Source organism: Falco cherrug, chromosome 5 (genome assembly GCF_023634085.1).
Source record: "Falco cherrug isolate bFalChe1 chromosome 5, bFalChe1.pri, whole genome shotgun sequence".
Taxonomy (NCBI): Eukaryota; Metazoa; Chordata; class Aves; order Falconiformes; family Falconidae; genus Falco; species Falco cherrug.
Genome location: NC_073701.1, coordinates 28,629,926 through 28,642,845, shown reverse-complemented (window position 1 = coordinate 28,642,845; position 12,920 = coordinate 28,629,926). Strand labels below are relative to the sequence as shown.

Below are 12,920 nucleotides of genomic sequence, written 5' to 3'. Positions count from 1 at the left end.
GTTTGTTGTCCTTGTGTCCTTGCCTTCATACTGCCAGGAGTCTTAGGCCAAGTATAAGACACAGCCCAAAAAGGCAGAGTGACAAACAGGTACGCAGGGCCAAGGTGAAGAGAGAAGTCTGGCAGTGCAATGTTACTGATGCTGTGCATGTCTATTTGAAAATAACAAACATCTAAGCCAAGGGGCACTTGAGAAAATACTGAAATTAAGCCTTTGTTCTAAACGTAGACAGTAGGACACTATCATAGGATGGCAGGACTTTAGGATGTGCACTGGGGAGGTTGGAAGAGGTAAACCTGTGTCAGGCTGGCTTGAAACAATGACTTAAATGCCCTCAAATGACCTTGAGCAATGAGGTAATGTGAATGCACTTGCTGGCATCCTTTGGAGCGTGCAGAACTGTGACCTGGGCAAACAGAACTCTGAAAAGGAGGTGAAGTATACATACCGATTTTAAGGCACCTTAAACCAAGATAAAGGTATGCATCAGAAAAAAGGATTGCCAAAAGTTGAACTTGAAAGGATTCAGCAGACAGATGTCTGGCCACAGAGACATTTAATTCTTAGGAATGAGCATGGTTGGTTTTAAGGAGCTGGTATCACATAAACACCCTGATCCAGGTTCTCTATGCAGCATTGATAGTCAGAAGCAGCAACTGACTCCATCTTGAAATTAGCAGTATAGTGATCAATACCAGGTAGTTTGTAAATTCAGTTCCACAAATCCCTGTTATGAGAAAGCCGGCATGTTCAATGGAAAACTGAGCTACAAGAATCAGGAAGATCTTTTTAAAAAGTTCATATTAAAAAGAAGAAAATTACCCTCTGCACCTAGCTCTATCACACAGCATTTTTCATACAATGTTCAATACTGAAACATTAGTTCAAAAACCACACCAGGTTTGTATGTTCACTGTTACATTCTGTTAGAAACAGCAGGAGAAAAATACATTTCTTATTAGGAAAAAATGGAATTAAATACTTTATCATCAAGCCATTAAAATAATCTGGAAAGTTGGAACCATTAGAATGATCATGAAAATCTGCTGATGAAAGTGCAAGGATGTATCTAAGCCTCTAAAGATGGGTTAAATCAATAAAGAGCGATTTTGTCAGGCCTTCATATTGGTTACATTGCTGCCTTACATAGCAGCCCTGGCAAGGCAGCCTGTGCCAGGCACCGTAGTTCACACAAAGGTGAAATAAATAAATGGTGGAGTGTGTCCTGTATGATTCTGCATGTCCCTAGTACGTCTCCTGGGCACTGGCAGCCTAGAAGCAAGCCTCAAAACAGAGGAACACATAGAAGCAAATTCCAGCCTTCAGAACCGTGGCAGGTTATATAGACTCTTAGAAATCAGGTACACAGGGAAGGTAAAATACTGACCCAAGGCAGACGTGCCAATGTGACAGCATTAATGTGGAGCTTCTTATTTCCCTAATGCATTCAGTAGTGACGCCCCTGAGAGAGAAAAGGTTTCTGGGGAGATGGTAACTCTAGTAGGAATCATTCACAGATGAAAATGCAAGGGTGGCCTGAGAGCACAGCTCCCAGCAAGCAGTAGGAATTTGCCATGGTGATTTCTTTGTTCCCAGCCGCTACCATTTTACCCAGCAACCTGTTTAATATTAACCTCTACTTCTGAGACCCAGAGGGGGAAGTACCAGTAGCAAGCTCTGTGGGTCACCGCAAGCAGACAGGGCTACAGTCAGCTAACACTGCAGCAAGCAGAGGAGCAAGTTATATGCAGCCTCCATGGTTTCCTACAAAAACTGTCTCCAGCTGCTCTGGGGCTTTCTCTTCTGCCAGTCACCCATGCACTGTAGTCCTGACTGCTGCTCAAGCCCCTATACCAACATCAGCCATACATCACATTTCAGAAACTTGCCGGGAACAGCACAGCCAGCTTGCCTCTCAGGGGCTGGCCAGGTACCAAACCGGCCCATTCTCTTCCTCGTTCAGCAAGCCTCAGTGGCTTTTCTAGTAGAGCAAACCCCCTTGAAAAGTGCTCATATAAGCTCTTATTTTCATTGTAATAAACCCAAAAGACAAATCCAATACTTGGGATGCACATGAGACTTCAGGAATACCCTCAGAAATGTGCTTCAGCGGCCCTGTTTTGCCTCATGTTCATATTGGAGAGCTGAGCTAGAAATCCAACAGGCTGATTTTCCACTTGGTTTGAGGAGAAAAATGGCAAATCAAGCAACACTCTTACCCCTGACTTACCTGATACATCAGACTGAACTGGGTGACCACTGAATAAGATCATCTTGAGATGATCTTGATGTTGAGAATTGGAAACTGAGCAACCAACTTGATCACTAAATCGTCTTGAGCAGTAGCATGGCCAAAAATGTGATAGCCCATATAGGTTCCTATAGTACTGCAGTCTTTCCAAATAGATTTCACTGAAAGTAAAATGATATCATTATAATTTGTGTATATTTTTTTTAAATGTTATTTTCCTACATATTTTCTTTTCAGTACATCTGGCTACCCATCCCCCCCAGGGAAAAGATACCATTCACAAAATCTTCAGCATCCATTTATGGTATCTAATGATGAAATCTATCATTCCTGCAATTAAATTTCCTCCAGACCAGGTAGCAGAAGTCAGAGGTGGATTGTCTTTAACTCAGGAAGCTTTGTTTGAAGTGGCCTTGAATGTGTTTAGTTGTAGAGACTGGAAGGATGTAGAAAGTAAGATGACATTCATTACTGCTGAGTTAAACAAAAGTTGCAGGAAACTTCTTTTGAAAGGGACAAGTGTGAAGTGCAAGTACTGCATTAACAACCTATATTTTACAGTTTCCTGATTAATGGATTGCAGTAAAACCAGTTCCCTGACACTGATTACTGCAGCAATACACTAGCAATTACTTCAGCTAGTTTTATGTTATGCATGGAAGCTACACAGAATCGTGTCTGTCTTTTATCCTGTAAATCAATTCCTTCATGGGTAACCATTTAACTCTGAACTCTGTTTTTTTCTGCATAATATAAAATCAAAATACATGTAATATCAGTGCGTTAGATCTCAAAATATCATGGTGTTTTTTTTTTTTTTTTTTTTTTGAGGAGACAAAGATTTATTAATTTCAAAGTCTTTGTCCAAAACCACCCTAGAACTGCTAGAACAGATTGTCTTTACAGTAGGAGACTACGATAGTTTTTCTCTGTAAACCCAGCTTGTGCTCTCAGTGCAGCCAGGTGTCTGCATGACATAGAGTATTGTCACAACTGTCTTTAGACCTACAGATTTCCTCGCTCGGGAGGCCGAGAGCTGGGTAGAGCTGCTAGAAGAAAGAGCTTAACCACTTTGTTTGGCAAAGTTGTGGGGGAGGCATGAATGCAATTCCTCTGCTTTTTAGGAAGAAGTACAAAGGGGCTCAGTCTGCAGAGGCATTGTTTTAGTGAGCAATTAACTCACTGATAAAAAAAAAAAATCTAACAGCAAAGGAATCTGAAAAATGAGAAAAGTCTTCAAAAGAGCGAGGGGAGGAATCTGGCACCATGTGAACAAAAATAATCACAGAAGCTTTCTTCACCCCGTCATGAAATGGACCCCTGCACCCCAGGCAGCGAGCGGTTGCAAAGCTCAGCTGCTGCCTGTGGTTAATAATAAATGGGCTCTCCCAGGCAGGAGCGCCTGGCTGCGCACCCCCATGCTGCTGCCGCCCCTCTCCTCCCGCCTTCTCCCAGGGCTGCCCAGGCACTGCTCTAGCACCCAGCCAGCCTTCCTACGTGAGACGGGCGCCCAGAGGTAAGAGACTCGCCAGGCCATTGCTCCGTGAGGTCAGATGTGCTGGATCAGTCACAAGGGGAGATGAGCAGGGATGGTTTGGAGGAGGGACGAAAGGTGGTCTGTGATAAAGCTGCCGGAAATTTGCACTAGGACTCTGCAAAGTTTCATTACAAGGTGGAAGGTCAGATGGGTCTTGCTGCAAAACTTGCCAAGCTTCAAAAATCTTCCCACCAGCCCCGGCTGATTGTTGGCTGGGTTTCCAGCAAACACCAGCTAAGTCGTATTGGGTTTCAGGTGGTGACCAGCTGGGTTTTATCCACCTGCCAGCACAGCTTGGGCACTGCTGGCTGCTGTGCTTCAGAGTTTGGGGAGCTGTTAAAATTCAGAGCACAACTCGAGCAGCTCAACTGATCCTTGGTGTAACCTTGTTGGCTTAATGAATTTATTCCAAAGCTGACTTCGCCCCGGAGAGGGGTGTGTACGCACACGGCGAGTGATACCAGAACATTGAACTGCTGAGCTTAGCGCTGACTGCACAGGCAGAGGTTGTAAGCGTTAAGACCGAGCTTCTGCCACTTTTGTGCCATGATAGGATTCCATAAGTAAGATTTTTGTTTTTAAAAAGGGTTTGGAAAGTGGAAAATCTTACTGTGCATTGTGTCTAGCCAAACCAGTCTCTCTTTCCTTGTGTCACACTACCCAAGCTGTCCTGCATAGCTGGAATTTTTAGATTTGGGCAAAAATACTCTTCCTGGGTATAAGATATCTATCTAGCTGTAGCGCCACACACTGTACTGAGACCAGAGCCATGTTCTGCTAAGTGTAACATGAACACAGTACTGTATTTTAATTAATTTTCCATCTAAATTAACAATAGGTACAAAGGACTGAAGAAAGGAATCCTTTTCTTCTGGTGAAGGGGTGAGGAATGGAAAGGCTGGAGGGATGTGGCCAAATGCCCAGTGAAAATATGTGAAGCAGCCAGGCATTGAGTGAAACTGCCCCGGGGCCCAGACCAGTCTTAACGTTTGCAACTCTCTCCCCCTCTTTCTCTGTTTGGAAATGAATTTAATTAAAGTGAATAGGAGTTGCTAAGAGACCAGAGGAGTTCTGGAGTTTGTTGCCAGGGCTGAATTGCCACTCTGCTTCCAAGGTTTCTGCTAGGAAGGATGATGTAAAGGGAGCCTACATAAAGCACTCCCAGCTCCAGGGAAAGCTGCTCTTTCCTCCTTGCACAGTCTGGTTTACCAGCTCTCAGCTCCTTTATTTTGTGGAACTGCTTGTTTCCTCCTAGACACCAACAAAAACCAGATTCATTTCTTTATAGCATTCCTCCGCCTGCATCCGCCTTGTAGATTTCTCCTTGTGATCTTTCAGATTGGAGGTGGCAGTAGCTGAGCCTGCAATCTGTCATGAGCAAGTAGCTTTGGAAATTAAAACGTTGTCTACGTCTAAACTCTCTCTAGTTCATTACTCTTCATCCTTTCCACTGCTCCACCATGATTTCAGCCCAGCATCGACAATGGGCCAGGCAAACCTTTCCAAATCCATTTCTGCAGCTTAACATTTTGCTTTGACACCCTGGCTCATGCTTGAAACACTAGAAGTCTCCAGACAGTCTGCTGAGCAAGGGTTGTTTACCTTCCAAGGTCAAGGCAAGCAATGATAGTTTAGCTTCACCAGGTCACATCATTGCTAAATTACTTCTTTCATATTTACTCAATTTTTGTTATCTCAGGACCATCCATATGCACAAGATGATTAGGAAGATTACCTATAGCCTGGGAAGACACTTGCCCACTGTGGCATGTGGGACCACCCAGGTGAGAAGATTTCTGCATGGTGAGTAGTGTATTCTGAAAAGGTTCCTGGGTGGAAAGCATTTTCCTCATCTGAATGCAGCAGGGACTTTGCTAGCAGTGTTCTGGGATCAAAGAAAATAGCAACACAGGTCTTGATGCACAATAGTCTTATAATATATTGAGTTACTGTGCTATCCTTGGTGTTTCCACTCTTTTAAAACATGTTCTTTGGACATGGTTGCAGGGCTCAGTTCATTCACAGTAATGTTCATTTAAAGTAATGTTACTGGAGCCAATGGCAATACAGCTGCAAAAATGGTGGCAAAGGAACACTCAGTGATGATGATGAGGATTATTATTCATATTAACAGTAGAGATATTTTGCAAATATTTGACTTACATAAAACACAGCTTTAGTCTTCATGAAGTTCTTTGTGAACTCACCCCAAAAACAGCTGAAGACGAGGATAAATTTATTGTGAAGATGACAATTTGCCTTTTATAAAACAGTTCAGTAGTTACTGTAAATACCTGTACAAATAATTAACTTTTCTATGTTTATCCCCAGGTGCTTACGTCAGAATTCAGCCCTTCGTACAGGAAGCCCTGATGAAGGGGAGACCAGTTGTAGCGCTGGAGAGCACCATCATCACACATGGGATGGCCTATCCTCAGAATCTGAGGTGGTGAATTTTGGTGTTCCTCATTTCAACAAGGTTGTAAGAATGAGGCATATAACTGGTGGATCAGTATCCTTAGTCAAGCCAAAGCCCTTGTAAGAGCAAAGGGAAATGTCAGGTTGCTAGGCATGCAGAATATGAGCTCTGGTGTAAAACAATTGTATTTGGACTTTTGAAGATACATACGGGGTACCTATTTACCTCCTTATCCAACACCTTACATTTCTGGCTTCCTTGAAAATGTGGCAGCAGATAATGTCATCTCTTGCTCTAAGAGAGACCTACCAGCCTTTTTGGCTGCATGGTTTGTACAGACACTGAAAACACACTGCAGTTTCTTTTGGTATCTTTTGTAATGTAAAAAGGATTGGAGCACAACAGTGAAATCTGTTCCTCAGAGCAGTTACTGTGAGAGCTGCAGGTCCCTCTTGCTGCATTCTGTACCCTGTGCAGAATGCCCCATCCCTGTACCCTTTATTTATTGATGTTCAGTAGATTGTGTTTCATTGAGTTACAGTGCCAGCAATCATTGCACTCTCCCCTCCATCCTTGCTTCTGGAAAGCAGAGGAAGGTTTCAGTATTGATTTTCCATCTTTTTATCTGGCCATCATTCTGCCTGACATTCTGTCTTAGGATGAAGCTCTAAAAATTTGGTTTTGGGGAGGAGGTAGTTTCAGTAGTCAAGAATTGCCTAGCATATATACGGGTAGCTCAGAAATGGAGAAGAAGCTGCTTTTAAAAAGGATAGTGTAAGCTTTTAAAAAGCTTAGAAAGACCTAGTCTGCAGCCCTACAGCATCCTCAGGCTGCAGTTTTTTGGCACTGTTGTTATTCTATATCTAACTGCCTGTATTGTGAAAAATATACCCCGGTCATTTGAGCAGGGCTTGAATTACCTGGGGTTTCTGTGAAGGTCTGTGATCTCAGAGAAGTAACAGGAAATAGATTTAAAAAGGTCCTATTTTGAGAAGATCCCTTTTTTCAGTAATCTATTGTACAACCAGATTGGCCTGTAAACCAAGTGATTTTTCTCAAAAATGAAGCACAGAGCTTAGACATTGCTGCCCTGAAAATAGGAGCTCTGTACTTCCGCAAATTCAAGTGCAACGACTTCTGGCATTGTGAAGATACAGAAGAGGAGCTGGACTTAGCTGAAATCACAAGAACTGTATAAAACTGGAAACTGGGAATCATGACCATCAAACATGGCAGTTTTCTTGTCTGATTGTTTGCCTCACTAATTTTGTGATTGTTGCCTGGTTTATCTTACTCTAGCATGGCCAGAGAAGTGGAAGAAATTGTGACAACAAATGGAGCAGTGCCAGCCACTGTAGGTATTTTAAGGGGTCGAATCCATGTGGGACTCACAGATGAAGAACTTCAGTTCTTGGCAAGCAGTAAAAATGTAGTTAAAGTGTCTCGGAGAGATCTTCCTTTCGTTCTCAGCCAGGTATGGTATGCAGACTTTCTATTGTCGTGTTCTGTATACAGCAATAGTATGGTGCTCTCCAGCTTCAAGCTACTTTTTAAACCTCTTGAAAACATCTTATTGGTAAGCTCAAACATGGTCCTATCTAGAGTCAAAATACAACAGAGTAAGGGAATAGCAGCCCTGAAACAGGGCTCCTGAAAAGTCATTCTGGATTGGCTGGCAAGCCATGAGCACTTGGCTAAGAATATTCTTATTGGCATGATAAGGCATCATCATGTTACGTGTAAACTATGTGACACACAGGCCATCACGAGCTTAAGGTGACACTAGCTGCCTGTGAAGCCGCCTGGCTGGAAAGCCCTGGGGAGCAAAGGCCTTTGCTATCATCAGGGAAGAACAGCTTACATATCAGGGACGATGATTCCTCTGTGTTTTTGCTGAATAGAATATTTGTATCAGAATTTCACTTGTCAGCTGGGGAGGGCAGGCTGTTGTGACATTGCTGCATGTGAGACCACAACCAGAGCTGCCTGCACGTGGTATTCTCTGTGTCACCCTGGGTGCTGACCATGACTTGTCCTCTGACAGGGCTTGTCTGGTGGCACGACCGTATCTGGAACAATGATTGTTGCACACAAAGCAGGAATCCCTGTGTTTGTGACGGGTGGCATAGGAGGTGTCCATCGAGGAGGAGAGAACAGTAAGAAAATCAATACATTCTAGTTTTCTCTGTGTTGCTACTGTTTTATTTAATTCCATCTTTCTGTTTTCCCAGTCTGTCCTGCAGTAACTGCCTGTTCAGAAGAGTAAGGTTATCATTCTTGACTGTACTGTGGTTATTTTATCCCCAGTATCTCCTTTCCAGAAGCTTTAAAATACTCCTCTTGAGCATTGGTCAGTTGTTGAAGAGGGTGGGAGTTTCTTTTTATCCTTTGCTTACACGGGATTTTGTGGATATTTGCTGATGCAACAGGAGCTGACTGTACCTCCCACACTTTGTAGTGGCTGGATAACCTGATACTGGCTACCGAGCAAAGTGTTTATTGACTCTCTTTTATCTGAGGAGAGGGAGAGTCTCATCACAAGAGAAACCTAGGCCCTGGTCCATGTCAGAGGTGCATGCTCCTCTCTGGAAAATGGCCCAGCCTTGGCAGTGGAGTTTGTGACCTTTATGTACATTCTTTCTTCTTAGCCATATATATTCCTATCACAGCGTATGTGCACTGCACTGCTGGGTGCCATCCCTTTCAGATGTGATATAAATTCCAGACCAGGAGGTTTCTTGAGGTCAGCAAAGCTCCTATGGCATTTTTTTTTTTGCCAGTGATGTCAATACCAAAATCTAAATCTACTGAAGTTATATTCCATCTCCTTGAATTTTGTCCTTGCTGCATGACACCTTCTTTCTTTTCTACCAAATTTTTGCACACTGTTTATCAATGTGGCAAAAGAACTGAGAGATACAGCGCAAGGCTGCACCTCTGCCCACTTTGCGACTTCTTTTTGTCGGTATCTCTTTCAATCTCAACACCTAAAGGCATGTCTAAACCTGTAATATTTGTTTGTGGATCTAAGTGGTTACAAAAGCAGGCAGTGGCATCCCAGGCAGGTACGGCTTTTGAGGAGGGCAGATCACATCAGTTTGAAGTAGAACACAATCACCAACACAATGGCTGCTTGTCCCTTGACAGCTCTGGATGTGAGTGCTGATTTGACAGAGCTAGGACGAACTCCGGTTGCTGTTGTATCTGCAGGAGTCAAGTCTATCCTTGATATTGGCAGGACACTGGAATACCTGGTAGGTAGCATGGGCTGCTGAGCCTTGAAAGCAGATGATGTTGCACTTTCTGTACAGAATGCCCCATGGTGTTGGGGTAGGTATTAAGCCTAAGATTTTTAGAAATTACTGTTGAAAGGATGTGAAGCCCTATTTACAGTTTTCTAGCCCTGGGGCTGTACAAGCACTGGGCTGCTCCCTAACATGTATCTATCCAGGCCCAAGGGGCTGTTCCAACAGCTGTTCTAATTGATGCCAAAGGCAGCTCTAGCCATGACCTCTTTCTCTGGCATTAGACTTGGTTTTCTGGGACAATGCTCCAGAACTGGTGGATCAGGCAAGCTAGATCCATCAAACACTAAAATAAAATCAGAATTAAAATGAGAAACTTTTTAAGGTCTGGTATGTTGGAAACCAACAGGGCTAGCACTTCAGGTGACAGCCAACATCAATACTTCTCAATCTCAAAAAGAACTCATTTATATTCCTGTCAGCTCCTGACATGTCTTCAGATCACAGGTTGTTACCTTGGACTCAGTATTGTGCTAATGACAGCTGCGTGGCTTTTGATCAGCTCTGAGCACAAGCAAAGGATGTACGTGTCTCCTGTGTCTCAGTAAGCCAGATTCTGTCTAACCAGTTACTGTGTCTGGCTCTTTGCTTTGAAAACTGTTGGTGATAGAACAGAATACAATGGAACATACAAAAATAACCAAACCCTGTGCTAAAGAAAGGCAGTTTCTAGCTGGACAGAAGGAAAAAGTTCCATTCTTTTCGTGGGTCCCTTTTCCCTCTACTGATTACCTACTTGTACGGCCTCTACTACTGCAGGAGACGCAGGGAGTCTGCGTGGCTGCCTTTGGAGAGTCAAGAGAGTTCCCAGCCTTCTTCTCGCGCCAGAGCGGCTTCCATGCACCATATCACGTCCGGGACGAAGAGGAGGCAGCTGAACTCATTGGTGTGTTTCAGAAGGCAAAGGCCTATATAGGACCCTGGAGAAGAAGGACACAAAAATCACCTCGGATGAGGCACTTATTTTTTAACTTTGGAGAAGAGTTTGCCCCAAAACACAAACTATCCCACTTACCCCGCTCCAGCTTCAGTGCTTTGAAAATAAAATAGCAGGAAAGTTCAGTCTTTAGAGCAAGTTTTTTTAGCTAGCTGCAACCACCTTGGCATGCTCATACATGTTTTGTTCACAGTGGTGAAGTGGAGGCAACACGTATGTTAATGTGTTTACAAAAATACCGTCTGGGCCTGCAGAAGTGGAATTAGTGTTTTTTTTTAAAAGAAAAAAAATATTTGCCCCTTTTATTGTACAGAAAGAATTGTACAAACATTATTGTACAAAAAGAAATAGGCAAATGTAAATTGATTGGTATCTGGAAAAGACCTTGTCCTTGGGTCATCTAAAAACAGGAGCTCCAGCTCTGTGGGTTCTTTGACCCCATCCCCACTCTCCTCTGTCCTTTTCCTTCAGCATTTAATTTATCCAAGGAGAACCACTAACGATCTGCCTGTCCTCTCCCAGCCAGTGCTCTGGGGCTAGGCCTGAGCAGCGGGGTGCTGATAGCAGTTCCCTGTCCCCAGGAGCGAGCTGCCTCAGGCCAGGTCATCGAAGAGGCCATCCAGCAAGCTCTTGGCGAAGCCAGGTGAGAAGCAACTTAAGCCCTACCCTTGGCTCATCCTGTGGTCTTGGGGAAGTAAAGGACTTCAGGGACTCTGCTGCAGGGCTATAGCACAGCTTAACCTTGGGCATGGGTGAGCCCACAACATGGTTCCAACCATAGTTTTATCTAAACTGAAGCTTGTTTACAGGACTTTTTATGGTATTTGGTTATGGAGATAAATTATCTGCTAGCAACAGTGCTTCTCCTCTGATGCCGTTTCAGCTCAGTCCTTCTCATCTGCAGGCATTTTCTTTACATTTGCAGGTCCAAAGGGATCACAGGCAAAGAACTGACCCCTTTTATGTTACAGAAGCTCAATGAATTAACTGATGGGAAATCACTGGACTCCAGTATCCTTTTACTGAAGGGGGGGGGGGAGGGGGCGGTGGGGGTGGTGGGGAAGTACTCCAGTGTGCTTCATATCTGTTCTGGTAATGCTTGGTGGAAAATGCTGTCACTTTATTGACAGTCTAGCAAGGGGAAAACACTTCAGTATCTGCAAACAGATGAGAGCTTAGTGGCTGCATCCTGCTTTTTCAGGAACACCCTTACTGTCTTCATCCACTTTTGCATTAAAAACTGGAGGGCAGCACAGCAAATGGTCCAGAGCCCAAAGAGATCCCTCACATCTCATCACCGAGCTTGCCTGCTCCGTGGTAGAGTTTCAGGACATTGTCATCCGTGGTAGGGTTGCACACTGGAAGGTACCAGGGCTTCCCAGAGCACTGCTCTGTACATCACACTGCCTTATCCAACCCTTCACACGGGTGCAGAGTAAGAGAAACTTGGAAGGAAAACTCCCCGGGTGAGCAGGAATTCTCTTGCACAGTCAAAAGAAAAGCAGATCTACTGGGTGGGATGCCAGTGTAGGATCTGGGAGAGCCAGGTTCACATCCAGGCTCTGCTGCCAGCCCTCTAGGAGGCCTGGGTCAGTCAGGACAGATTGGTAAAGGTATTTTTGGATACTAGAGCTGTATGGAGCCACAAAGTGGGGCTTTCAAAGCCTCTGATGCTCTGATCCCAATGAAATTGCTAAAAAAATTGCTTATAGAGACTTGACAAAAATCTCAGTAGGCATCTCTTTCTGGGAAAGCTGTCCAAGATCCTCTGAGATTTTTAGACTCTTGGCTCTAGTTTAAGCACTTCACCTGCTCTTTTCTCTGTGAAGCCTTTGCTTCCCAATCTGTCAAATGGAGATGGAATTGGTTCCCTATCTGTCAAACGGAGATGACAGATTTCCTCTCCAACACAGGGGGAGGAAGGTGAAAAAGCTTTAAAATTCAGAGTGTTCATTCAGTATTGCAACCCAGTATGTGTGCCCCCAAAGGATTATGTTATAGAGCAATCAAATCAAGTCTCGCAGCATGTATTTTCTGCTTTCTCCCTGTAGGTAGTTCTTACATAGGCTTCTGACATATCAGTCTTGCTGGTACTTTTTCTTTTCCTCAAAGAAATGCCAAACAGACCTTGCACTGATCCAGAACAATGCCAGAGTGGGCAGCTGCATTGCGGTGGCCCTGAGCAAACTACAGAAAGCCAGAAGGAAGGGTCACCTGCCTCAGCAAAAGGACACAGCCCCTCCTCAGCCAGTGAGTCCCCTGCTGCTCTCCATAGAATGCCTCTCTGCTGACAGCACAGGATAAATTTATATCTATGCCCAAAAGTAAAAGGTGACTCAGATAGAGACTAATCTTCCTGCTTCACACTGGCAGACATTCTCTCTTTAGTATTCTTTGCTCTTCTCAGATAAATATCCTCAGTCCGCCTCCCCCTATCGACATTTACAGGGAAAAAATATTGACAGCGGCCT

The 12,920-nt window shown here is 44.0% G+C and overlaps 1 protein-coding gene and 1 long non-coding RNA gene across 6 annotated transcripts in view; one reads left to right on the top strand and one right to left on the bottom strand.

Moving 5' to 3' along the window:
* Positions 1-539: 539 nt before the first annotated feature.
* Positions 540-3,956, bottom strand: LOC114014726 (uncharacterized). The gene is made up of 3 exons (XR_003558346.2): positions 3,749-3,956; positions 2,231-2,412; positions 540-727 (listed from the first exon to the last, which is right to left on the bottom strand). It is a non-coding gene; the product is annotated as an uncharacterized LOC114014726 (long non-coding RNA).
* Positions 3,175-12,920, top strand: part of LOC102057389 (uncharacterized) — a 25,506-nt gene continuing 15,760 nt past the window's right edge. Inside the window, exons 1-10 of one of the 5 annotated variants that reach the window (XM_055710750.1) lie at positions 3,175-3,767; positions 5,488-5,591; positions 6,120-6,237; positions 7,507-7,681; positions 8,252-8,363; positions 9,355-9,461; positions 10,272-10,398; positions 10,972-11,092; positions 11,375-11,460; positions 12,575-12,699. In XM_055710750.1, the coding sequence (XP_055566725.1) occupies positions 3,475-3,767; positions 5,488-5,591; positions 6,120-6,237; positions 7,507-7,681; positions 8,252-8,363; positions 9,355-9,461; positions 10,272-10,398; positions 10,972-11,092; positions 11,375-11,460; positions 12,575-12,699 (1,368 nt within the window). In that variant the 5' untranslated portion in view covers positions 3,175-3,474. Of the gene's footprint in view, positions 3,768-4,265; positions 4,352-5,487; positions 5,592-6,119; positions 6,238-7,506; positions 7,682-8,251; positions 8,364-9,354; positions 9,462-10,271; positions 10,399-10,971; positions 11,093-11,374; positions 11,461-12,574; positions 12,700-12,920 lie in introns of those variants that run through there. The other 4 variants (XM_055710748.1, XM_055710754.1, XM_055710749.1 and 1 more) reach the window with 4 other exon arrangements.